The 27,794-nt window shown below is 43.1% G+C and overlaps 1 protein-coding gene across 2 annotated transcripts; it reads left to right on the top strand.

Moving 5' to 3' along the window:
- PTTG1IP (PTTG1 interacting protein) lies at nucleotides 1-27,048 on the top strand. Of its 2 annotated transcripts, none has more exons than XM_054038788.1 (7): nucleotides 1-170; nucleotides 13,317-13,369; nucleotides 18,639-18,747; nucleotides 23,801-23,906; nucleotides 24,047-24,112; nucleotides 25,450-25,493; nucleotides 26,217-27,048. In XM_054038788.1, the coding sequence occupies exons 1-7, from the start codon at nucleotides 71-73 to the stop codon at nucleotides 26,258-26,260; spliced, it is 522 nt and encodes a 173-aa protein (XP_053894763.1). In that variant the 5' UTR covers nucleotides 1-70; the 3' UTR covers nucleotides 26,261-27,048. The 2 variants fall into 2 exon arrangements, with proteins under 2 accessions (XP_053894763.1, XP_053894762.1); XM_054038787.1 differs by having other exon boundaries at nucleotides 2-170; nucleotides 25,447-25,493.
- The last annotated feature ends 746 nt before the right edge of the window (nucleotides 27,049-27,794 follow it).

Below are 27,794 nucleotides of genomic sequence, written 5' to 3'. Positions count from 1 at the left end.
GCGGAAGGTCGCGGGGCGGGGCCGGACGAGGTGGCTGCGAGCGCTGGGCTGGATAGCTGCGAGCTCCGCGATGGCTCCGGGCAGCGGGCTCCTTCTCTGCGCCCCGCTGGCGCTACTGCTGGTGGCAATGGCCCCGGACAGCGCCTCCCCGGCTGCTGCGTCCGAGGGAGGTAAGAGACCCCGGCCCGCCCTGCCTCCCACGCCACAGCCCTCGCGTGTCTGCCCCCGTGCCCCACCCCCGGTGTCCTGCCCCGCATCTCCCTCGAGAGTCTGCCCCCCATGCCCCACCCCCGGTGTCCTGCCCCGCACCTCCCTCCCCACGCCACAGCCCTCGGGTGTCTGCCCCCCATGCCCCACCCCCCTGTGTCCTGCCCCGCACCTCCCTCCCCACGCCACAGCCCTCGGGTGTCTGCCCCCCCATGCCCCGCCCCCCCGTGTCCTGCCCCGCACCTCCCTCCCCACGCCACAGCCCTCGCGTGTCTGCCCCCCATCCCCCTGTGTCCTGCCCCGCACCTCCCTCCCCACGCCACAGCCCTCGCGTGTCTGTCCCCCATGCCCCGCCCCCCCCGTGTCCTGCCCCGCACCTCCCTCCCCACGCCACAGCACTCGGGTGTCTGCCCCCCATGCCCCGCCCCCCCGTGTCCTGCCCCGCATCTCCCTCCCCACGCCACAGCCCTCGGGTGTCTGCCCCCCATGTCCCACCCCCGGTGTCCTGCCCCGCACCTCCCTCCCCACGCCACAGCCCTCGAGTGTCTGCCCCCCATGCCCCGCCCCCTGTGTCCTGCCCCGCACCTCCCTCCCCACGCCACAGCCCTCGGGTGTCTGCCCCCCATGCCCCGCCCCCTGTGTCCTGCCCCGCACCTCCCTCCCCACGCCACAGCCCTCGAGTGTCTACTCCCTATGCCCCCCCCGTGTTCTGCCCCGTACCTCCCTCCCCACAGCCTGTCCCACACAGCTCTCGGTGTCCCTGCCCCGTTTCTTCTGTCCCTGGTGCCTTGCCTCCCCCCACCTCACACTTCCTCCTTGCTCCCCCCACCGTGTCCTGCCCCTCACTTCCTGCCTCTGGTGTGTCTCACCTAGAGTGACCAGACAGCAAGTGTGAAAAATCGGGATGGGATGGGGGGGGGAGGTAATAGGAGCCTATCTAAGAAAAAGATCCAAAAATCAGGACTGTCCCTATAAAATCGGGACATCTGGTCACCCTAGTCTCACCCTGTCTGCCCCACACATCCCCAAGTGTCGTGTCCTGTCCTGCACTCTGATCTGAGACTAACTCCCCTCCACCCATGCCCGCCCTTCTGCCCTGCGACTGCTCTTGTTGACAACTCGCTTTAGCCTCTCGGGGAGAGAAGGCAGTTGGTAGATTCCCATGGAGCGGGTGGAGTTGCGAGCCTAGGTTTCACTTCTACTTGCTTACTTGTTTGAACACAGCAACTTGACTAGTGTCTGGTCTTCGTTTTCCCTACTGCCAGCTAACACAGAGGAAAAACGCATCCCTTTCTCGCCGTGAAGATAAGGCCTTGCAATACTTGGTCTCGGTATTTAGTCTTCCAAACACAATGGGCCATGTTGCAGCCTTGCTTTATCAAATAAATAAATAAATAAATTAATGGAGATATCCCATCTCCTAGAACTGGAAGGGACCTTGAAAGGTCATCGAGTCCAGCCCCCTGCCTTCACTAGCAGGACCAAGTACTGATTTTGCCCCAGATCCCTAAGTGGCCCCCTCAAGGATTGAACTCACAACCCTGGGTTTAGCAGGCCAATGCTCAAACCACTGAGCTATCCCTCCCCCCGAAGATTGGACAGAGTGTGCTAATCAGGGAAGTCATTAAAATGTGGTTAGGCAGCATGTAATCTTAAAACTAGAACTGTGTCAGATGATATCTGTCTTGGAAGTAGATCCCCATTGTGGTAGTGGCTTTAACGCCAGTCTCTTAACTTCTGGAAGATGTGTATTGAATTTGAACGTTGCTGTGGTGAATCACAAATAACTGAAGAAAGTTAGTAGCTATACATAGACTATATTTTCTGATAGTACTCGCCTTGTTTGTAGCCCCCTTGTAAGATTCACTGAAGTGATTTAGCAGACTTTCTGATGAAACAGGTTTCATTTTGTGATATTTACTTGTGACTATAAAACGAACATTGAAGACTTAGCTTTTTTATATATTTAAAGACTTAGTAATGCTACAACAAAACTTCTGTGCTTTCTACTTATTGCAATAGAAGGCTTTTGAGTCTGTCAGTTTAAAATTTTAAGCTTCATTAATTGTCTTGGCTCTTGTCTTTTTTCCTGTTCTACAAACTCTTGTTAGCAGAACACCAATTTAAAATCACACCTTTGTGTGAAAACTTGTTTATCTGCTAGTGTTACAAGTAACGCCTAACATGACTAAGGAGAGAGATTAGAGAAAACAGCATTCTGAAACCAACCATACATGCTATTTCCTCTGTGTTTTAAGTCTTTCAGCACTGGAAACATGATCATAAAACCACAAAAAATATCATGGCAACTGGAGGGGGTGCCTGAAACTACTTCTAATTCCTGTCTTAAAATTGGCTATATTTTAACTTGGTGGTGTGGTGTCCCTCTAATTAAAAATATACTACTTACCCACATGCACCATCTCTTTGAAAAGGAGAAAGCTATATTGTTCTTTGAACTGCAATCAATTCATGGTGGAGGCAGTTTGTGTTTGTCTACTGATAGTCTAAGTTACAGAACATATTGAAGTTCTCCTGTAGTTTTGTTACGAATTTTCCGTGGAGGGATGTCAGTTACTGAATTATATAACTTGGTGGGTAAGCGAACAAATAAAGCAAGGACAGTGTATTGCTATGTATTTTATTAGTTTTGATAACTTTAGTTTTTAACCTTTCACTGTATTGATAAGATTGTATCTCTGAAACACTATGAAGTAATAGCTTATTGCTTAGTAATAGCTGACTGCTATAAAGGGGGCTCCTGTTTCAGGCTTTGAGAGGTGGCTTGTTCACGTGTGGAAGGGCAAGGTTCTATTTTAACCTCCTGAAGGTCCAGCGAAGTCTGAACAGGCTACCTGATTTCTCTGCCAGAGTGTGGTATTACAAACGCATGGAATGCATCTCTTAAACATGATGGATGGTGAGAAATATTTGAGTTTGAAGCATTATTTTTCACTTGATGTAACTGCCTTCATCCCAAGGCAGTGTTTCCACCCTCTTCCTCCTAGTTAACAGATTTCAAAATCTTAGGGTGGAGGTTTTGGGTCTTGAGATCAGATTTTCACAAACTGTAAAAGGTTTCCAAAAGCTATGTATTCCTTGGACATGCTTTACAATTACAGACCAACAAGGCGGCTTCCCCAAACCAGACAAGAGGAGAAGATGGGTTTTGAAGTGTGCCCTGATGTCATGTGACTTTTGATTAAAGTGAGGAATAAATTTTAAGATTTACAACCCATCACAGAAAACACCCTGACACTACCCAAATAGTTCCCTCTTTTCTTGAGGGGACTCCAACTTGAGTGCTTTGACTGCAGCTACCATAACATGGCACAAGTAGAGAAGTATCTCAAATAGGAAGGTTGCAAGCCATTTAAGATTCTTGGTCAAAACCACCCCCTTAAATTCACTCAAGCCAAGGTGCAGCCAGTGCAGGTCATGAAGCACTGATGTCATGTGTTCATTGTGAGAAACTTCTCCAATAAGCAAGCTGCCACCCTTTGTTGCAAGTTTCCGGTTTGTGAGTTGATTTAAAGTGCATCCCCCTCACACATTTCAGAAGTTACAAAGGCATAGGCCATGGCAGAAAGATTGAATCGAAAAGAAAAAATTTGAACTTCTTGGCTAGTGCCTGGCTAACCACCTCCACCCCTGTTTGCACCTGTTCAGGTGATCACCAAAGAGTAAGTGGGAATCTAGCAATACTACCAGATGCCTAGATTCTAAGGCCAGAAGGGACCACTGTGATCCACTGATCTGACCTCCTGCATAGCACAGGCCATAGGACTCCCCTGAAAAAATTCTTGTTTGAACTAAAGCATGTCTTCAGATTTAAAAAAACAATTTTTTTTTTAATCTTGATTTTAAAATCTCCATCCACCACATCATTTGGTAAATTGTTCCTTTGGTTATTGACCCTCACTGTTAAAAAAGGATGCCTTATGTCCGGTCTGACTGTCCATTTTCAACTTCTAGCCATTGGATCTTGTTATACCTTTGTCTGCTAGACTGAAGAGCCTATTATTAGATATTTGTTCCCCATGTAGGTACTTACAGACTGTGATCAAGTTGCCCCTTAACCTTCTCTTTGAGCTCCTTGAGTCTATTTATTTAACAATCTGTCACTAGAAGTCAGGTTTGCCAATCCTTTAATTTCTTGTGCCTCTTCTCTGAACCTTTTCCAATATATCAGCATCCTTCTTTAATTGTTGGCACTAGAACTGGACACAGTATTCCAGCAGCAGGCACACCAGTGCCAAATACAGAGGTAAAATAACCTCATTACTTCACACAAGATTCCCGTTTGTTACATCCAAGGATCTCATTAGCTGTTTTGGCCACAGTGTTGCACTGGGTGCTCATGTTTAGTTGATTATTTACTAGGACCCCCAAAGTCCTTTTCGGAGTCGCTGCTTCCCAGAGTTTCTTCTGAAGGCAAAGAGAGCAGGGTGGCAGCAAGCTTCCTAATAGCATACCACCCTGCTTTGTCAAACTGGCTTTTCTTCATTCTTCAACAAAGTGAAATAACAAAGAACCTGGCCCTGCACCCTGCATTCTAACAGCTGCACAAGCTGGAGGAATAGAAGCAGAAGATGGGCGGGAAGGGGGGCAGTATGAGGCGCCTTTCTCAAGGTTTCAGTGAATGCTGGGCCAAGGATTGAGGTGGCTCTACCTGATTAGCCTGTGAAGAATGTCACTTTCACTGGCCCTGTCCTTAGCACTCACTAAAGGTCTTCCTAGATTGGGGGTAAAAGTAGGTGTTTTTCAGAACAAAATGAAAACTGAACTGGATAATAGAACTGCAAAAGTATTAAATTGTCTACACTAAGAGTCTGTCCACACTAGGACATGCATTATTAATTAGTCAAGATGAATCCTAAGCTCCCCTCCAGTTAAAACATGTTAACATGTTTAAAAACTACAACTTTCTATCACTACACTAGAATTTTAAGATGTTTAAGCTGGTGTGTTTTAAGAGTGTACCTCTTTATCCTACCTGGGTAGATGATTTAAATCACCTTTATTTAAATTAAAGTGGAAAGTCTAGATTTAAATAATCAATTTCAATCAACTTTTCCATTTGTACTTCAGTTCTTTCTAAAGAAAGATGCATTCTCATTGGTTGGTGTATTCATTAAAATATGTTGACTTACAACTGAATAGAGCCTTTATGCTATTATTGGTACATCTTTTTGCTACCTAAGAGAGTACACTATAACTATATCCATTTATGTAAAGAGTTATAGAGTTTAATATTTTCAGCTTCTTAATTGTACGTGTTGGTAGGTTAGAAAATGATGAATGAGGGGTAGAGTTATATATATTCATAATTTGAGAACTGGGCCAATCAGAGCTCAGGGAGAGAGAAGCTATAAAATAGGAGTGAGAGACTATCCAGGTGGGTTCAGTGGATGATCCTGATGAGAGATGAATTTCAGTCTCTTACCCCCAGTAGCACAGCACCTGGAAACCCCACAGGATCAAACTCTTAATACAGAACATGACCTGTTGTGCCGTATTTATAAAGCTTGCCCTCCAAAGTGAAATGTTTTTCTCCTGATTCCTTACATAGAGAAGCAATCTTTAACTCAGTGTTTGGTAGTGGCTCATGGATTCAGCATATTTATTTTTATTTAAATGTTTTAATTATTATAATTTTAGGCCTTAGCATATTTTCCATTAAATTCAGATTTAATTTTAAACAGGTGTATTTTTAACAAGAAAAAATTATTAAATTTTAAATAAAATGAAAAATCTTATTTAAAGGGGAAAAAATCCAATTTGATTTCTCCCCCCCCCCCCCCTCCAAAAAAAAATCATCAGTTTTTATCCACTTTGTAACCTAGGGGGGGAGAGAGGTCATCGGTTTTAAGAGACACTTCAAATCATGTTGGCTACCTCAGTTTTTTTAAAGGACCTCTTTCCTAGCCTAGACAGACCATAATGCAGAAAGGTCTTTATCTTGTATTAGGGCTCTCCCAATAGTGTAGATTTGTGAGATTCTGCTACATTAGTTAGCAGTATCTTTGTTTATTCAATGAGCTGTATCATACAAAATATCTGTCAAGCTGGTAGAAAGCAGCAGAAGAGCAAATGTAGCTTAATTCAGACTTTAAACTTGACCGATTTTATATTTGCTGCACATAAGCTTGTTGCTTGAATTAACCGTTCTAAAGCTGCATTATTGTTAAATCAAAATTGAACAATTCAGGAAAGTCAGAAGATCTTAGAAATTGGGACTTCTTAAACAGCAGTAACAATAGTGCTGGCTTGAATTAACTGATCTTGGACTGAATCACAAATTTACTGTACTTTTTAAACTATATAATTAGTGTTCTCATAAAAGTCCCATGAGATTTCTCTTCTGTCCCCAACATTTGTAACTGTTTTTAGGGGTGTGGATTGGCTGTTCCACGACTCCTTCAACTTGGATAGTAATGACACAGTGAATATTAGTAGTTTATAAAGTCTCTGCTTCAGGTCTAGTTTAGGAGTGCAGAGTCTGACTTCTAAAATAGAGATGTTTACATACCACTCTACATCTTACCTATGTTCATAGAATGCTGACTCACTTCAAGGGCTGTACCCTGAGGATATAAACCTGAAAGAAACCACAACTCTGCTCCTTAATCACATGACTGATCTCTGCTGTAAATGAAAACACAAAACTGATCAGCTGCATTGTAGCTAATGGAAAACCATTACTAAAAATGTTTTTATGAACAAATACCCTTCTCTTTTCTGGTTTACAAAAGATATTTTAAAGGTGTTTTAATATGTAGTGCATCATCTTCCACAGACCACTGATTGAATGCTCAATAATTTCACTAAAATCTTATCAAGAAAAGTAGCGTGCCCCCCCAAAATAGGGTACTTTAAAATTGATATTTTAAAATTGGGAGAGGGCAACCTTCTCAACTACTCTTTAAACATTCAGTAAGTAAAAATGCTCTTCAAATTCTATCTTTCTGAAGTTTACTAGATGGAGGAGGCAGATAAGTTGGAAGATAGCATTCTAGTGAAGTGGGTTCTTAAAGAGGTCTTGTCTCCTCTATTTTTCTAACACTGTTTTGGTTGAAGGGAGGAAACGGAGCTATAGCACACTAAGGTAACCAAGAGACTATCAAATGTTAATGGGGACTATTGGGGAGACCTGTCATTTAGAAGATTTATTTTATTTACTGAGCTCTGGCACACAGCAGCAAGTATACTGATCAGAAAAGAGGTAACAAAGATACAGGGCCAGATCCCCCACTGGTGTAAATTGGTGTATTTTGACTGAAGCACTGACTGATATCAGCTGAGGATCCAGTCCACCATGTCATAGGTGGGATGCTGGCACTGAAGACCAACAGTACCCTTGATGAGCAATCTGTTAATCAGCTGTCTCGTTTTTGGAGAGGGACAAATTCTATTTGCAATCATGGTCTTGGGGGCTGGAGATAAACTGGAGCTGATGTACTTCCTGGATTCTACAGAGGATCTCTCCTGATGCCAGCGCACAGTTTAAACCAGGGGTCGGCAACGTTCGGCACACGGCTCGCCAGGGTAAGCACCCTGGCGGGCTGGGCCAGTTTTATTTACCTGCTGACGCGGCAGGTTGGGCCGATCGCGGCCCCCACTGGCCGTGGTTCGCCGTCCCGGGCCAATGGGGGCGGCGGGAAGCCGTGGCCAGCACATTGCTTGCCCGCGCCGCTTCTGGTTTAAACAAAGGTCGGGTGGATTATAGCCTATTGTACAAATGAATATTAGCTGAGGGCCAGTTTAATAAGTGTTGTTCCACTGACATCAGTGGAGCTATGCTGACTTACTATCTGAGGATCTTGGCCTCTTGTTAAGTTTAACATAGCAACTCTGGGGAAAAATATGGTTCTTTCAGAACAATAGCTATGTCTGTTATGTTTCCCACTTCCCATTTTTTTCCGTCTCCTTTTTTCTTCTGCATTTCCTTCCCTGCAGAAGCGTCCCATTCCATTTGTGGGCTCACTCTCACTTTTGCCTATCCTATCTAATACCCCGATTAAAAATTAAATAGCTAACAATGTGTAAGGTAGTGTTAGGCTTGAGAGTTGAACCTTCTTAATTCTTCCTGGGTGTCAGACATCACTTATGGCATGCACAAGGCTCCACCATCTCTGTCTATCCTGGGCTGCTATTTGTATGTCCTCTAACATTTTAAGTCCCAAAAGTTTTCCCTCTTAGTAGCATTCGGAGGGATTGTCAGTCCTCTCTGCATGTTCCTCCAGCTGCCCAATAGCTTGCTTATCATGGCAGACTCTCTGGTTGACATTCCAGTGAGATTAATAGCAGGAGGGGGAGTTCACAGCTCAGAGACATTATTTCAAGCTCCCTGCCATCTTGGACTTGGGTTACATTTGAAAACTTTTCTTTCTTACTGTCAGTTGGAAACTTGCTCTTCATTGTAAATGAAAGCTAAAACTCTGCCTTTCTGCACAATCTGAATAAGCCATCTGGGGCACACAAATGCATCAAGTGGGCTGGATCTCACCTACACACCATAGGTTTGACTCCCCTGCTTTAGATCATTGCTGCAGAAACCTCTTGGAAAACAGATTTTTGTTTAAAATGCTACTTGTCACAGAATATTGTCTGAATTTTACAATATTAAGCAAATGGTTTAAACCTGTCTGTTCCAAATAATGATCACTGTGAATTTGTATTGATATCAGTGTTTTATAATCTATTTTATTAGTGTCTAATTACTTGTATATTAAGAGTCTTCACCCAACTATGTGTTGTTACAAGAGTCAGATGCCTGCGATATATCTACACTGCAATAAAAAACCCACAGCACCAAGTCTCAGAACCTGAGTCAGCTGGCTTGGGTTGTGGGCCTTAAAATAGCAATGTAGGCATTCAGGCTTGGGCAGGAACCTGGGCTCTGAGGCCCACTCCTTTACAGGGTCTCACATCCAGTCTTCGGCCTGAGCCTGAATGTCTACATTGCAATTTTATAGTCCCCCCCCCCACCCCCCCCAGCCCAAGCCTTGGGAGCCTGAGTCAGCTGACCTGGGCCAGCTGTGGATGTACTTTAGGTCTTTTATTGCAGTGTAGATATACCCTCTAGAGCAGTGGTTCTCAACCTATTTACCATAGTGGGCCGCATTCAATACTACCTGTATGGCCCTGAGGATATCACATGGGCCGCAGCTCTGTGCTGATTGGGCTGCAGGTTGAGAACCACTGCCCTAGAGGTAGCAATCGACTCACATGGTATGAATTTAAATGTGACCTCGCTTCCTGATGCTGTTGCCTAGCTAGTTCCCAGCTGCCACCTCGTCTTTGCAAGGCTGGCCATACTGCTGTACTCCTTCCCTCTTTAAGGTTTGTCTGTCAGTGCATACAGATGAGTTAAAACTCCTCTGACCTCCAACTGAGAGAAGTCTTCTTCTCAGAAGAAGGCAGTAAGGAATCTTTTACCTTATAGGTCAGAGGAGTGATGCTTTCTCATTAGTGATTCCAGTGTGTTTTATGAACATTTTGAATGAAAGGCTCTTGTCACAAGCATCTGTATGCTGGCTTCTCAATTCTCCGTGCTCCCAAAGTATGTCTTTACAGACATAATGAGGAGTTCACATTCTAAATACATACACGTAATGCATAATCAACCTTCACTAGAGTAGTTACTGCCACTCCATAATATGGAGGAATCGGCATCCTCTAGGACAGCAGTCACCAACCAGTCAATCGCGATCGACTGGTCCATCCTAGAGGATGTCCCAGTCGATTGTGATCTCTGGTGGTACAGCAGGGCTGCCACTAAAGCAGGCTCCCTGGCCCCAGGCCGCTTCAAGAAGTGGCCAGCATGGCCCCAGGGGGCTCCTGCCTGCAAGCACCGCCCCTGCAGCTCCCATTGGCCAGGAATGGGGAGCTGTGGCCAATGGAACTGCAGGGGTGGTGCTTGCAGAGAGGGCAGCACACAGAGCCATGTGCCCCCCGCTTCTCCCCCAGGGGCGGCAGGGGCCCCTTCCGGGAGTGGCGTGGGGCCGGGGTAGGCAGGGAGCCTGCCTTAGCGGCAGCCAAGCTGCACCACCGACCGGGAGCTGCCGGAGATAAGGCCACACCCCAGCCCTGAGCCCACTCCTGCACCCCGAACCCCAGCCCTGACCCCCCTCCCAGAGTCAGCACCCTGTAGCCCCTCCTGCACCCCAACACTCTGCCCTAGCCCGGAGCCGCCTCCTGCACCCAAACTTCCTCCCAGAACTTGCACCCCTCAACCCCTCCTGCACACCAACTGCCTGCCCCAGTCTCAGCCCAAAGCCCCCTCCCACACTGCGAACCCCTCTGCCTCAGCCCAGAGCCTGCACACACACCCCAAACCTCAACCCAGCCCGGTGAAAGTGAGTAGGAGGGTGAGCAGTGGGGGGGGGGGAGGGAGGCAGATGGAGTGAGTGGGGCTGGGCTTTGGGGAAGGAACAGGGTAGATTCTGGGTTGCACCACTGCTCTAGGAGGTAGTTGGCAGGGGAATTATGAAAGTGTGTGTTGGGGGAAGGAGTGGCAGTGTTCATACACTATACTAAGTGGGACAAGGAAGAGGCTAACTATCTAGATACTTGGCACTTGTTTATCCATGAAGTTTATTCAGGAATAGCTGTTCCTGAATGACTCCCTGTGTAGACAAGCTCTTATATGACTCTCACCATAGTATCAGAGTTGAAGGCTCTTAGGAGCAGGGATGTGAAAGGGAGGCTGGGACAGCACACTTCCTCTTTGCAGTCCAGCTGGGGATTGGGGAAGGGGAGAGTTGGGAGCCAGTCAGGCCCAGAAATGAGGAACTGAGAAAATTGGCATATTAAGTGTGCAAGAATATACTGCTTATCGGAGACTTTGTAACTCAGGGCTAAGCAGTCCTTGATTGACAGGAAGCCATGTTGAGCTTGTCACAGCTGATGGAGAGAGTAAAGATGGATTTATACCATTTTTGCACTGCTGAATTTTGGGAGCTGCCCAGGACTAGTCCAGCTCCAAAGTAAGTTTGAGCAGCTCCAGGGGCTATACTCTGGCCACCGCAATCCCCAAAGAACAGCCTTCTGTATATGTTTCTGTGGTCTGTTTATAGGGTCCTGCTGTGGCTCCTAATCTCTTGTAAATTGAAATTATTTCTGTCCCAACTGAGATTGAGCTGGACTTCATCTGGGAACCAGAGGTGCTGTGTGGAGGGTGGGGCATGCGGGGTCACGTTCCCCCTCCAGATTTGCTGCTTGGCTTGTACTGAGCATGCTCACATGGACTGAGCATGCTCAGTAACACTGCTGAAGCTGGCTGCCCTCACTCTGCCTCTCTCCCCCTCCCTCCCCCATGGGTCATCTCTACTCCCCGTCACACTAAGAAAATGGACTTGGGCTCTCAGGGAGACTGAAAGAGTAGGGCATGAGTTATCGTGTTTAAGTTAAGGCATGGGGGCCAAATGAAGGTGCGGGGGCAGTGGCCAGCCAGCCCACAGGTTCAATCATAACGTCTGACAACTTTTCACCTTTTGAGAGTTCTATGTCTACATCACTTGTTTTTATTAGAACAAATTAACTAACGTGGTAAAGGAGAACACCTGTTGCTCAGCCCACTAATGGTAACATTTGTAGGGGATGACCTAATTCTGACTGAACAAAGTGAAATATTTAACATTAATTTAAAAAATCAAGTTCTGAATATTTGTTTTAGAACTTTATGTATAAAGAAAAAGTTCATCTGATCTAGAGCCAGCATTTGTTGCAAGGCTACCAAAATTATATGTAAACGCAGCAAACATGGTTCTTAACGTCTGGGCTATTTTTCTTCCTCCTCTTTGATTTAAATGGGCATCTTAAAATGTAGGCTTATGGATACTTTGTATACTAAACTGTTTGTATTTTAATTTGCGATATTTAAAAAACGGATACTGTTGGACCCTCCTTGCTTTTGGCAGATCACCGCATCCATTTTCATGTTTACAATGTGAGGGAAGGATTTGTAGCATTAACTTGTCCATAAGCATCTCAAGTTATATGGAAGAAAAATCAGTGTTTTGAAGATGCGAACATGCATTCCGTAAATTAAAATCTGCAGACATTGCATGTTTAAGCTTCTACACAATGACAAAAACATATAAACCTTTTTATAACTACCTAAAACCACTGAGGTATTGTACCAATAAAGCATACAAGCCCTTCAGTTCAGGGACAATTTACCCTGAGTGTATAAGTGTCAGGAAACAATTCATGCTCTCTCCATATTTTCACCTTAGTTATGTTTGGCTTTGTCCTTTATAGATAACAGAATACTGTGAACAGGGCTTAATATTAACAGAAGAGTGTAGTGAAGAGTGTTTGTCAGAAACCATGATTTGTTGCAGTTTGAAGGATTTTGCATGCTTGGATTTGAAGAAAACTAAAAACTGCAACTAATGTTTCTGAGCCTCCTGCTTGGGATTACTCTCATACCAAGAGGAAGACCAGCTCAGTTGTTTTTTTTCATCAAGAGGGTCACTGTGAATGGGAGACTGAGCAAAATTGGTGGAGTTTTAAAAAACTTTTATTTAATTGCAAATCTGATAATTGGAACCTGGCATAACCTGCTTCCCCAACAATTAAGTAATAAAACATTAACTGAAAACATTGGATTAAATCTATGGTAGCTTGCATGTTTTTATAGTTAAACATTAGACACCCTAAAATGAGCCTGCATGGAAGAGACTTTTCATAATAAGCTTGCAGTAATGCTCTCTAGTTTCAAGACTGTGTGTGTCTCCCCAAACTATTTATATTGTGTTACACAAATGGCAAGAGAATTGCAACAACATGTGATAATTATGTGGAAAGGAGCCTCTACAAATAGATGTTATGTACACGAATAGAGTGGGAATATACTGATGGTATGGTGCTGCTTCTCCAGCTTTCTGAGACAAAACACTAGTGCACAGGAATAAGGCAAGGAATTGCTGCACTTGACAGAGTAACTAGTCAAGCAAAAATGTCTGTCAAGGCTTTTTTGTTTTTTTAGAAACTGTGTGTGGCCTGGCTGTGAGGATACAGCAAAGCTAAATATTTGTTTTCAATATGTTGTTTGTATGGGCCCAGCTAACTACTGATGTGGCTCTTTTTCCTCTCCACAGCTTGTCTTCAATACACAAACAAAACTTGTGAAGAGTGCCTGAAAAATGTCTCAGTAAGTAGCAGAAAAACATATCTACTTCTTCTATGTGAGTGAACTTGCTGTTTCAACCTGTCAAAGGTTCAGAGTTTTGCGAAGCATCTGAAAAGATCTGTCTCGTGGGGAGCAGCCAGTATGCCAGCTGACTACAAAGGGAGCTGCAAGTGCTAAGCACCGGTGGTGGTGGTTTGGTTTGGTTTTTAAATGTTGAATCCAAACCTTTGGAAAGGGTTCCTAAAGAACCTCGCCTTCCCCTGCAGGGTCTGATGTTCTCTGTCACATGCCTTGTTTGGATGACCTGCTGCTCCCCTTCAGTATTTTGAGGGCCTGTTTGGAGTCCTGCTTTTCCTTTTGCCACTGTGTGCGTGCTGGCCAAACTGCCTCACTTCTCCAGTGGGCTGAGTGGATTGAGAGAACAGATCACAACAATCTGAGGATATGCTGGAAATTGAGTCTCTCCTCTAGCACTCCTAGACCCAAGTGGAATTCAGATGCGGGTAGGGAAAGTTATCAAATACCTCAGTTTTGAAGGTTTGGCTCTAAAGGTAGGAAAAATCCAAAGTTTTGGCTCTTTAATTCAAGTATAGAGGTAGTCTTACTGAAGCAAACCTTCCACAATTGTGGAAGGCCTAAAAGTGACTGTGGGCCTTGATGACCTCCACCTGAAATGTCTTCTAATGACATTGTGGGTTTTTCTCTGTCTACTGTCAGGGCTCTGATTTTAAATTGGCTTGCTGAGAAATTCAGAGTTAACATGTCTCTGAATTTGTACCTGCTTATCTGATGAAGGTGGATGTTGGTGCAGATAGGTGAAACTTAGTGGCTCTAAAGCTAGGGAAAACCATAGATTTATAGGTATGAAGTTGTCCCTTATACCAGTCAGTTCTGAGCTCAAATTCAGAGTTGTAATGTTCCCTAACTGTGGGAAAGTGAGAAATTGAGAGAGCCTCCAGTGTTCTATTAAATGAAACAGTAAACACAAAAACAAGTTTATTCCTCATGCCTAGAAAGGCACATTGCAAGCTTTCCATTTGGGACATTTCTGAGTAGAATACAGTTGAGTCCTTAGTCTAACTGGGCCTTCCACTCTCTTATATCTTCTCTTGAAACTCTAACGCTTGATTTTTTTTTTTTTTCTTCAGCATCTAGTCTATTACAAAGTTCCAACCAAGCCAAACCTATGTATTCAAAATATGCTCAATTGATGCTGAGCTGGCTATGCAGGAATTGTAGGTCTTATAAAAAGGATAGCTTTGAATTCAAAGCTATCATGTCTTCCACTACTTACACAATCTTCTCTCTTTTTTGATCCAGTAAACTGACATAACCTTTTTTACAAACTTTGAATAGGAATAGAAATAGAAATCTGGATCTGTTAATCCTTTTATAATAAGGAGTTCAGGATTACAATCCATCAGCCCTGTTTCTGCTTCTTCCACAATATAGATTTAGCCTAGAACTTTGTGGCATCAGTGGGGATAATGGAAAAGTACCATGGCTTCTTTGCACTGTCTTGGCTTTGTTTTTGTGTGGCTCTGGTTATTTAGTTAGATCAAGCCAGACTTCTATTGAGACTGCAACAGTAGTGTCCTTAGCCTGTGAAGTCCCTCCAACATCTTCAGTTGCTGTTGAAAGCTTGTCGCACCTCTGAAGAGTCCTTGTTGTGCACAACATGTAGCATGTTTTGCCCAGTACCAATTTTAGTTGACTTGATGGAAACAGAGGGAAAGTCCCCCACCAGAAGATAACCCCTCTGATAAAGGGGTGACAGAGGAGTGATGGGAAGAAACTCAATCCTATTTCCGGGCTCCAGTCACCTGACCTCCAGGTGACAAAGGTTAATACCCCTAACACGTGACTGGGTTAGCATGCATAGGTTCCACTCAGCTGTGCTCTGGGAGACAATTATGTTGAATTTCTTTTAAGAAAAATGTCTAGTTGCTTCTGGGATTCTGCCCCTGGCTTTCATGAAAGGCAGACTATTCTAAACCCCACCTCTGGATTACGGAGATTTACCAGAACTACTCTGCCATCCTGTGGCTTCCATGTTCTGAAGAATATAATATCATATAATGAATTTAAATCCTTTATTTCTTTCTGGAAGGAGTTGTGCTTCCTTTATGAACAGCTAAGGGTCTGGCTACACTGCAGTCAGGAGATGTGATGAGAGCACCTGTAGGTGTACCCATCCTAGCTTTCAGTAGCAGTGAAGGTACAGTAGCTTAGACTAGCCACAAGCCCACCTGTGACCCTGATTATATGTTTGGGTGGTCAGGTGACTAGCCCACACCACCACCTGTTCTGGTGTGACTTCACTGCTATTTTTAGCAAGCTAGCTCGATCGAAGCTAGGGAGGTACGCCTACATGTGCTGCCATCCTGCCTCCCCACTGCACTGTAGACAGACCCTAAGAGGTCACTGAAACAGCAATGAAGAGAGTTTTCCCCCCTAACCCCCAGTAATGTTATGGGTCAGTTGTTCTCACGCTCTGCCTAATAAACCGCATCTCTGATATAACCCAGCTTTTGAGCTGAGGATATTGTGGGAAATCAACCTAAAATACTATATCCCAAGAGGCTTAGAATAACACTGGGCATAACAATGCTGACACTTGCATTGCATAAAAGAACAATAAAAATCAACTCATCTAGATTACACTGGAAATCAGCTTTAGAGCTTCTTTACAATACAGTTAACTGCTGGAAAAATTCACTTTGCTGTCACAGTCCAGTCCTAATGCAGCCCTACGATCAATTTCCATCACTAATTATATCTGGTAAAGCAAGAAAGCTTCATTTATCTGGAGTATGTGAGAGGTCAGTAATTCTAACCTGCATCACTGTGCCTGAGTATTTCCTGATACTGGTAATCAAATCTTTGATAAGCTTCTCCTTAAACTCCTCATGTGATACACTTCTCATACCAGCCTCAAATCAGATGATAGTCTTGTGAGTGCTCAAGTCTTTAACTGTATTGCCCGTTCTAGGATTGTAAGACTGAACAAGAACACGATAGTTAATTATCTTGAACACAGCATTTTTTTTTCCTCTACAAGGGAGAATTATGAAAGCATTGTACAACTAATTGGCTAGCTCCTATATGAGGAGATACCAATTGGTGCCCAGAATTTACTAACTGGGTGTTTTGGAATGACATTTGGGTTAGATTTGATAGGTGGATGGCAGGACAGACTTGATTCCCATATCTTCCATTCCCCCATCAAACAGTATAAATAGGTGTAGTGTTGGGTAGAGGTGGTGGAGGTATTGGTGTGAGTGGTAGCTGTGAAAACTTTTCAAACCTTGGTCTTAATGTCAACAAACTTGTTCAAGTTCCAGTTGTAGGGCTAAATTTTACCTTCAGTTAAAGGTTCTGTCAGACAAGGATCTGGCTATACTACAGCTCCAGATGTTTTTGAAACTGTCATCTTAGACCTTGACTACACTGTAGAAAACATGCAACTCCATGATGCCACTTCTAGTCACTGTGCCTCCATTGGGGCTAGGGGAAAAGAGGACAGTCATACATCCCCTTCCCTCCCCAAAGCACCTGTAAAACACTGCCCACTCACATGCTTCCTGTTTCACAAGAATTCAAACTACCAGCATAACCACATTGGCTCAGACCAAGTCCTATAGTTGTTTTTGCTGGTATACTAGTGCTACCATAGGCCAAAAGCATAGGTGACACAGCTCCATTGGCTCATTTGGTCTGTCCTGCACTATAAATGTTAAGAACCCAGCACACTTAGGTCTTCACTTCAACAAACAAAAAAGGCAAGTTCCTTTGCCAAAGAGCTCATCTAAATACAAGACAAGATGCAACAGTGGTGGGTAAAGGATGCAGGGGAAGGGAAGATGTATGTTATACTAAGAGTTACTCTAGGTATGTGCACATCTTACTTAACAGAACCCCCCCAAAGCTGTAGATAAATAAGGAGCACTTAGTCACTGAGTTTAAGGCTAGAAAGGACCATCAGATCATTTAATCTGACTTAATGTATAGCATAAACCACCAGCACCCACGTACTAAACCCAACAACCGAAATTAGGCCAGTATTACAGCCCATTACTTAATCTCCAGGTTTCTGAATGCATTGCTGCGTGCTCTTTCTGTTCGCTGTACCATGATTGCTCTGTCCCGTAGTCCTGATTCCTTTCTTGTCTGGAGCTACTGCAGCTGCTGTAATCCTGAGCGTATGGCTCCCATTTTATGAGGTAGTGTGAGCAACCCTGAGGCCTCTTTTTTTGTCCTTTTAAAAAACAACTTGTAAATCTCCACTTTGCTTCAGCATCTCCAACAGCAACTCTCACAAACTTCTGCTTCGAAGAGCTGTGGCAAGACCTGTAGAGAAACTTCAAGAACTACTTCCCCCTAATCCTGTGATAGTTGAGGGGGAGTACTGTATGTGAAGACACTGAATCTGATCAAAGAAAAATTAGCTAGGGTGGACACTAACCTTTCATATTTCCCTGGTTCTGTAATAGTTATTGAATGCTTTGCTCATGAAACTATTTAGCCTTGTAGTCCAGAAAGCCTTTGCATTACTGTCTACTGTTGACACTGATTATTTGCATTTTAAGGGTTCTAATGATAACATTCCCCGTAGGCTCCAGGGAAAATGCTTTGTAACACCCTTATGTTTGGTATGAAAATCAGTGGCTTGCTTTCACTCATATTTGCTTTGGGATGAAAAGTACAAACGTTGCATATTAAAAGTTGACTTGCCGAACTAAGTCTAAGTCCTGACTTAGAGCGACATTTCCATTTGTTTACAAAGTTTCCTCCCTTATTTATTCAACAGCCTTCATATAGGAAGCAGATTTTAGCCTTTATCTTACAAAAATGTACTGTAACTATTATAAACCCATAGCTATTTAAAAAGCTTGTTTCTGGACAGCCTTAGTTGAGGCACACTTTCATACCAACAAACACCAGCAGCAAAGCATGACATTCATGACTTGCAAACTTCTTTTTCAAAAGTGCAGATATTGAGCTTTCACCATGCCTCAGGAATCATCTATTCTGTATATCCCCAGCACAATGCAACCTAACACTTAACCGTAGCAATCACCTTAACTATCTGTAGTCAAATACAGATTACTCTCATCAGCCCTGTGCCCTTGAATATATTGGAATATGGTAAAGCATGTCATGCATTGTAGTTTGTAAACTTGCCTGATTCTTCACAATGCTCTTAGCTTGAATAGCCTTTGCTACCTAATAGTATCATTGCACTCAAATAATCTTGCACTTCCATCTACTTGCTTTGCTTCTCTTTCAGTGTCTCTGGTGCAGCAGCAACAAGAAATGCATGGATTATCCAGTTAAAAACCTTTTCCCGCCTCGTTCTCTCTGTGAGTTGAGTTCTGCACGCTGGGGAGTCTGCTGGGGTAAGTGGATTTTACTTAGTGATTTTGTGGAAAATGTACAGTAATTAAAAATGCGTGGCACCTTATCAATTCCACAGCCTTTGTTTGTACACTGGACGTAAGAGAAGGAACTCTTCCCCAAGTTTCTCTAGTGTGATGCCACTATGTTTTAACAGAGATCTAGCTATATCAAGCGTTCTCAAATACCACATCTTAATGCTGTGTGTTCTGGACCACCTCCTTTTCTGCTGCCAATAGAATAACTCGTGTGACTACCTACCTACATAGAAAAGTAGTATTTGGAAAGCCTTTAATGTGATAGTAACTTCTTCATATGGTTTAGGGACCGGAAACCAGAAGAACCAGGTCTCTGTAGAACATCAGCAAATGCTTGCTATACTACTGGTGGTCCACAGGCTACAATCTGGAAACAGGGGCCACATTGTCCTCTTGCATTGTGAAGAGCAGAAGAGTGACATATAGCTAATATTGCAAGATGAATGGTGACATACCATCTATACTTACTTTTTTTTTTTTTAAGGCCAGAAAAGACCTTTACTAGTATCTGGTTTGACCTCCTGTATAGCACTAGTCATAGAACTTCACTTTGTGATTGCCCATTTAGCCCAGTAATTTGTGGCTGAACAAGACCATATTCTAGAACAAATTCTCTTTAACCAACAGAAGTTGGTCCAATAAAAGATATTACCTGAACCGCTATATATGTCTGATATGGGATCCACAGTATTTCAGCCTCCCCTTTCTGTGGGTGCAAGCCTCTCTTCCTGCCCTATATGCATTGGGCTGGCCTGTTTAACCAAGGGAATGATGTGGCACATCTGCAGGTATTTGGAGCTGTACAAGCTTTAAGAATGGCTTCTCCTCCCTTTTGTGTCATAGTATATGGTAGGGATCTCTTCATTAAAGGTCATAGCAGAATTCATTCTTTAAAATGAGCCTGGATAGCTGTCTAAAAGATGCTCTAGTTCAACTATCTATTGAGTTAGATGGAGGAATTATGGGGTGAAATTCTCTGGCCTATGCTATGCTGGGCAGACTAGATGATCATAATAGTCCCTTCTGGCCTTGAGTCTATAAATGAAGTTACACACATGCAGCAGTCTTGAGGAGAAAGACAAAGATGCGTTGCCTCTGCATTGCCCAGTGAACCCAAACGTGGCTGATCTAGGTTTGCTCTCTGAGTCTCTTGTCTTATAAGCCTTTGCCTTTGTCTTTATTAATGTTTTAGTAGTGGTTAGGTAAAGAGCTATTCGCTGTTACATTACATTTCCTTGAAGGAACTGAAGTGCCTTGTTAGATGTTTTTTGCTCCTTTAGAACATAGTGCTCATTTGTTGTGTAATGGTTTCTGTTGTCACCAGCCTCGTGGGAGGCGTTTTTCTTGGCCATGAATAAAATGCTAAGCATACGGGGAATCCTAATAAAGAAATGTTTACACAATTTTCCTAAATTCTAACAGGGTGTTCTCCAAGGACTGTTCCCTACCTTCTAATCACTTGCATTAAGGGACAAAACATTGTGTCCCTTCCTGAGTCTGATTTGTACAGCTCTGATCTTCGGCAGTTGCGTAGTAGGTGTGGTACATCCAATTCCATTTACTCCTGATGGGGATAGTTAAACAGTAAAACTTTACAGCATAGAGTGGAAAAACGAAGGCAAATTGACTCTTTCCTGCCTGATACAGATATGGAATCACAACCATAATATCTCGAGCACTGGCTTACAAACTTTGAGGGTATAATAAAAGGCGATGAGGGCAGAGCCTGGCAAACAGTGACTGATATTAACTTTTGATGAGTTCTGAGCAGGGGTGAATTTCATGCAGGTGTTTCAATTTCAGTTAGGTCCAAAAGCTCTGCCACTGAAATCTACTCCTGTTTTAGGTAATACACTTAAAGGTGAGCGAATGGACCTCCGATCTGGGCTTGCATGTTAGAGCTCAATGCCAGCTTGTGGTACACTGTCCCCTTGGCCCACCTCTGAAATGGCATTGTCCAGAGTTCTTGGGAAGACTATCAGTAAGAAATTAGCCTGAATTAAAAATAAGAAGGATATTTCTGCTAAATTAATCTTGAGGGATATTTAATTGAAACATATGAAATCGGTGGTTCTCAACCAGTGATCCGGGCCCCCCCGGGAGCGGGGGTGGGGGAGAGGGACTCGAACAGGTTTCAGGCGGTCCGCCAAGCAGGGTCAGTGTTAGACTCACTGGGCCCCAGGGCAGAACGCTGAAGCCCCGCTGCATGGAGCTGAAGCCCGGGGCCCTGAGCCCCGCCACCGGGGGCTGAAGCGAAAGCCTGTGCAACTTCGCTTCGTGGGAGCCCTGTGGCAATTGCACTGCTTGCCCTTAACGCCAGCCCTGGCTTTTATAAGTAGAAAACCAGTTGTGGCACAGGTGGACCATGGAGTTTTTTTAGCATGTTTGGGGGAACCTCAGAAAGAAAAAAAAAATTGAGAACCCCTGCATTAAATGATTTAATCTGCTGATGAAATTCCAGTTTCTAAAAACCGTATCTGAACAATCAGTCTGAGCTTTCCAGCTAGTTATATTTGCCTTGAGCAACTGACAGGATGATAGAGATCTGGAAAATGTTGATGTTTTGTTGTCTGCTTGCAGAACGTCTTAAATAAGACACCCTACCAGTCGTATGACTGAAATAAGACTGCTTAAAACTGCTTTTATAATTTAGCTAGGTTTCAGAGTAACAGCCGTGTTAGTCTGTATCCGCAAAAAGAAGAACAGGAGTACTTGTGGCACCTTAGAGACTAACAAATTTATTAGAGCATAAGCTTTCGTGGACTACAGCCCACTTCTTCGGATGCATATAGAATGGAACATATATTGAGGAGATATATATACACACATACAGAGAGCACAAACAGGTGGGAGTTGTCTTACCAACTCTGAGAGGCCAATTAATTAAGAGAAAAAAAACTTTTGAAGTGATAATCAAGCTAGCCGAGTACAGACAGTTTGATAATAAGTGTGAGAGTACTTACAAGGGGAGATAGAGTCAATGTTTGTAATGGCTCAGCCATTCCCAGTCCTTATTCAAACCGGAGTTGATTGTGTCTAGTTTGCATATCAATTCTAGCTCTGCAGTCTCTCTTTGGAGTCTGTTTTTGAAGTTTTTCTGTTGTAATATAGCCACCCGCAGGTCTGTCACTGAATGACCAGACAGGTTAAAGTGTTCTCCCACTGGTTTTTGAGTATTATGATTCCTGATGTCAGATTTGTGTCCATTAATTCTTTTGCGTAGAGACTGTCCGGTTTGGCCAATGTACATGGCAGAGGGGCATTGCTGGCACATGATGGCATATATCACATTGGTAGATGTGCAGGTGAACGAGCCCCTGATGGTATGGCTGATGTGATTAGGTCCTATGATGATGTCACTTGAATAGATATGTGGACAGAGTTGGCATCGGGGTTTGTTACAAGGATAGGTTCCTGGGTTAGTGGTTTTGTTCAGTGATGTGTGGTTGCTGGTGAGTATTTGCTTTAGGTTGGGGGGTTGTCTGTAAGCGAGGACAGGTCTGTCTCCCAAGATCTGTGAGAGTAAAGGATCATCTTTCAGGATAGGTTGTAGATCTCTGATGATGCGCTGGAGAGGTTTTAGTTGGGGGCTGAAGGTGACAGCTAGTGGTGTTCTGTTATTTTCTTTGTTGGGCCTGTCTTGTAGGAGGTGACTTCTGGGTACTCGTCTGGCTCTGTCAATCTGTTTTTTCACTTCAGCAGGTGGGTATTGTAGTTTTAAGAATGCTTGATAGAGATCTTGTAGGTGCTTGTCTCTATCCAAGGGATTGGAGCAAATGCGGTTATATCTTAGAGCTTGGCTGTAGACAATGGATCGTGTGGTGTGTCCTGGATGGAAGCTGGAGGCATGTAGGTAAGTGTAGCGGTCAGTAGGTTTCCAGTATAGGGTGGTATTGATGTGACCATCGCTTATTAGCACAGTAGTGTCCAGGAAATGTCCAGCTTCCATCCAGCTGTCACCTTCAGCCCCCAACTAAAACCTCTCAACAGAAAAACTTCAAAAACAGACTCCAAAGAGAGACTGGTGAGCTAGAATTGATATGCAAATTAGACACAATCAACTCCGGTTTGAATAAGGACTGGGAATGGCTGAGCCATTACAAACATTGACTCTATCTCCCCTTGTAAGTACTCTCACACTTATTATCAAACTGTCTGTACTCGGCTAGCTTGATTATCACTTCAAAAGTTTTTTTTCTCTTAATTAATTGGCCTCTCAGAGTTGGTAAGACAACTCCCACCTGTTTATGCTCTCTGTATGTGTGTATATATATCTCCTCAATATATGTTCCGTTCTATATGCATCCGAAGAAGTGGGCTGTAGTCCACGAAAGCTTATGCTCTAATAAATTTGTTAGTCTCTAAGGTGCCACAAGTACTCCTGTTCATAATTTAGCTATAAATTCTAACTTTAAAATTTGTGCTATTGCAATTTTTCAAGTAAGTTATAGCAACATCAATGACTTTGATATCAAGTTGTATTTAAATTGCCTCACCTTACAAGCATACCAACTAGCTGGTAATTATTTCCACAGGAATCATTGTCTAACATCTCAGAACACATCAGTGTCTTTGCAAGTTCTTGATAGGTGCAGTAATAGCTAGTATCTAAAGTGTACAGTTATGCTAGGGTTGCCAGTTTTGGTTGGCCATATTCCTGGAGGTTTTGTTGGATGACATAATCTTTAGTTAAAGATTAATCTTTAAATTCCTGGAGGGTTGGCAACCCTAAGTTATGCATCAGTTAATTGTATAACACCCCTGTACTGTGGTAGTCTTCTAGCTTGGGATGATTGTCGTTGACTGTAATATCTGTACTGCTTTCTACAGGAGAAAACAAACAAAAAAAAATTGAAATAAATGGGTCAAGCTAATATTTCTGACTTTTTAAACACAACTAAGCTTCCAGAAAACAATGGCTTCTGTGTCATAACTCAAAGACCTCAAGATTGTAATTCTCACTTTCTTAACATCTTCATACGCTTTTGTACTTATAAATGTTTTGTTTGACTCTCAGTGAACTTTGAAGCCTTGATCATCACAATGTCTGTGGTAGGAGGAGTGATCCTTGTTGCTCTCTGCATCTGCTGCTACTGCTGTTGCAGAAAAAAGAAGAGCAAAAAGCAAGTATCTGAAAGTCTAATCCCTAATGTACAGCACTTTTTTAGAAAGTTACAAAACTTAATTAGATGCCCACACCCTGGTGAATGCCAAACAGAGTCTGTTGATGGTTGTTTAAGACAGTCTCTATTATTCCTGTCAGGCCAGACAAAGAGGATGAAAAAGCTGCCAGAGAGCGGGAACAGAGGAGAGTACGGCAAGAAGAGAGGTGAGTACTCAATGTGAGGTAATGGGATGGAGAAGGCAGAAATGGGTCATCTTCTGCTTAAAATAACTTTCTGTAAACAGATCAACAATCTGTCTTGATATTGTAGAAGTGGGATGCTATAGTTCAGTCTTGCTCAAATTGTAAAATATTGATCTCCTGTATATTTACCGGGCTCCTAATAACATGGGGTAGTTGGTAATTTAAATGTACCATCACGTACACAGTCCTAGGTATCCGCATCCAGACTCAATCTCAACATCCCCATGGGCAATAAGATGAGGGGCTCCTTTGGTGACAGCAGTGGGAGTACTTAGCCATTGGAGAACCTAAAAATGCTTCCCAGTGCTATGTCTCAAAGGGACATATGACTTACTTCCAACCAGCAATCTGTGCAACTGGATTACAAAAATTCTGTGTATTGTGTGTGTAAATTTCATTAGTGAGGCCCTGTTCTTCTGGTTAATGCTTTAATCTTAATGTAATATTATCAAGCATCTCTGGAGACTACTATTTCCATAGATGACTGGATGAACTTGTTAAATTAAAAGTATGTTGTCAAGTTACATAAACTTGGGAAAATTTGAAAACATTGATTTAACATACTAACTCATTAGAACGTGAAACAGTTAGTTCCTTTTAGAGAGACAAGGTAGGTGAGGTAATATCTTTTATTGGACCAACTGTTGGTGAGAGAAAAGCTTTTGAGCTTACACAGATCTGTCTCAAACAGAAGCTGATCCTGTAAAAGATACTACCTCACCCACCTTGTCTTCCTAATTCCTGGGACCCAACTGCTACAACATCCTGGGACCAATGGCTACAGCAACACTGCATACTTAGTTCTTTTAACCGTTTTTTTTATAATCTGTTGTTTGTACTGTAACTATTTCTGATAGGTTTCCACTTGAGTCCTGGGTTGCTGCATTTGATTTTTTTTTTCCTCATGAAGGCCTTTTTGGGGGCAGGGAAACACAACCTGTATGCAGACTGGTAACCATCTAACCCTATGTATAACTATAAATAAATAGGTATATCTCCATATATTATCTCATAGAACTGGAAGGGACCCTGAAAGGTCATCAAGTCCAGCCCCCTGCCTTTACTAGCAGGACCAAGTACTGATTTTGCCCCAGATCCCTAAGTGGCTCCCTCAAGGATTAAAATCACAACCCTGGGTTTAACAGGCCAATGCTCAAACCACTGAGCTATCCCTCCCCCCATGTATGTTGGCTCCAGAAACGGGTACTTCAGAGGAAAAAGTATAGGAAGAGACAGATAACTTCATTACCTTACACTTCCTTTTTTTTTAAAGTCTTATTTAATTTTTTTTGTAGGAGAGCTGAGATGAAATCTCGACATGATGAAATCCGGAAAAAATATGGTAAAATTCATGAGAAGTGACTTTCTTTTTCAAGCAATTCTTCAAATCCATGTATTGCACTATAGTACTTATACCTTGCTATAAACAAAACATTGACTGCATGACTAGTGGGGAAGACTAAGACAAACTATTGTCTTCCCTACCACCAAATGATCAGTTGCACTTTAGGGAGGAACACAACAATGCAGTTACAGTGAACACTTCAGACACAGCCCTTCCACAGTGCCAGATAGGAACGCAGGTCAGTTTGTTCTGTATGTTGCTTTTTCTGCTTTCCTGTGGTTTAATTGAAATCTGACAAAACAAAGGTGAGGAGGAAGCTCTCAGATTCCAGGCAGGATGCGTGATTAAAAATAACGCAAGCCAAAGGATACAACTTGTCAAGCCAATGGGCCAGATACTCTTCCTTCAAGAAGTGGCACCTTACTCCACAATAATTCTGTAGGGTCAGATTCTTCACCTGCAGTGAGGTTGGGGGCTGTTGGGGAACTGGCTGCATGTGGGGGAATTTATTCAGTAGTCCTCTCTGGCCACTGTGTGAGATGTGCAGTGGGTTTAGCAGAGACTGAGATTGCAGCTGATTGACTCCAGGCAGAATGCGCATGTGAGTAACAGTGTACCCAGTGAGAGTATGTGGCTCACAGCCTGGCCCAAAGGGAGCAGGTGACATCAAGCTTCCAATCCTGAAATGTATTACTCTAACTGGAGCTTTTTTCTTTTCAGGCTTGTTTAAGGAAGACAACCCTTACGCCAAATTTGAAAACTAACTGGTCTCCCTAGAAATACCACGCAACACCAAAGCTCTTCTACCTTTGCTAACTGCAGCTTTACAGTATAGGCTTAGAGACTTTGTATTCCAAACACCAAAAAAATAAAATTACTGAGATGCTGCGATAGCCTTAAATGGCCAAAGACTGTCGTGCTTCAGTAGAAAGCTTTGTGCTAACTTGGGACAGAGCCTACTGTAATCCCAATGAGCTATTACGAACAGCGAGACTGAATCAGAAAGAACCTGATTTTACCTTAAGACATTCTAACACAGCTCAACAGACTGTGCAGCATTGTCTGGGAGTCCATTTGCTATTTCTGTTGTCTGACTTGCCAGATGCTTGGTAATGCAATGGCTTCAAAGAACTGCTCATTGAACCAGTCTTGCCCTTCTGCCCTACTCCTTTCTTATTCACCAAATAAAGTAAAGCTTTAAATCTGAGGGCAGAGCAGGACTGGGGCAGGGTGGGAGGTAGTTTGGTCCTACATAAGGTATAGCAGCAATTCAGAATATCAGGGTAGATGAATAAAAGAAAACTTCTTAGATCATCAAGGCCTTAACTGTGTCACTTGATGTGCCTGTACAGTTGTGTATTACTCAGCTATTCTTTCAATTTGTGTAAGTTTTTTTAATTCTGAGGAGGGGGGAAGGGAGTTTAGTCTGAGCATCTACTCATTGAGAAGTGCAAATAATTCTCCTTTCAGAATTTATTTTGTTTCAAAGTCTATCCTACCTCTGTGCCTTTCTAAAACTTCTCCTGTAATAATAAAAGTAATTCAAAACTGATATTTTGTAATAATATAAGACTTAGATGTAATACTAGTATTTTGATCCATTAGATAAAATTATAAATAGACTGTAAAGCTTCAGCAATATTGATTTGATTACTCTAAGCCTGATTGACTTTTGCTTCAGTGCAAAGTATAATTTGTTTTCAAAATGTGTTGGCAAACCCATGCTATAGCTGACGCAGTATATAATCTCTGAAAGAATGTTCTAATAACCAAACGGTCAGAAGTATGAAAAGGCTTTCATACAGCAGAAGCAACTGTGAAGCCTTTTGGTTGAGCTGCAGTGTGGCCTATGCTCTGCATTTAATATAATCTGCTGTCCTTGCACGTGTATGTGCAGTAGCCAGCTTTTCAGGTAGTTCTGCATTGTCCTAGGCACAGCAGCCTGGAATGTTGCTTGGTGCCTTAGGTGCTATCATAGTTACTAATCTATGTGTTGAAAATGCCATAGAGAAGTGGAAAGATGGGATGAAAACAGCTTATAGGGGATGGGTTTTAGTCTTCTAGGAAACACTCAAAATATATCAAATAACTGACAACATTGAGAGCAGACAGCTGGAAGCAGTTGCTGTTTTTCTCTGACGCACACTTCTGAACAGGCGAGGCAGCTTGATTTTTTGAAATGTTTGAAAGTGTTTTGGGCACATGAAACAAAAACAAATGGTGGTAACATTCATTGTTACATTCCAGACCATCTCAGAATTTTCTCAAGTCAGGGGCCAAGTGTCAATTAATATACAA

The sequence above is a fragment of the Malaclemys terrapin genome, chromosome 9, assembly GCF_027887155.1.
Source record: "Malaclemys terrapin pileata isolate rMalTer1 chromosome 9, rMalTer1.hap1, whole genome shotgun sequence".
Classification (NCBI taxonomy): Eukaryota; Metazoa; Chordata; order Testudines; family Emydidae; genus Malaclemys; species Malaclemys terrapin.
This window is presented reverse-complemented; position numbering and strand designations above follow the sequence as displayed.

Coding starts and splice junctions, on each gene's coding strand:
- PTTG1IP (XM_054038787.1), top strand. CDS start 71: ATGGCTCCGGGCAGCGGGCTCCTTCTCTGCGCCCCGCTGGCGCTACTG. Junction 171..13,316: donor GGCTGCTGCGTCCGAGGGAG/GTAAGAGACCCC, acceptor TCCTCTCCACAG/CTTGTCTTCAATACACAAAC. Junction 13,370..18,638: donor AGTGCCTGAAAAATGTCTCA/GTAAGTAGCAGA, acceptor CTTCTCTTTCAG/TGTCTCTGGTGCAGCAGCAA.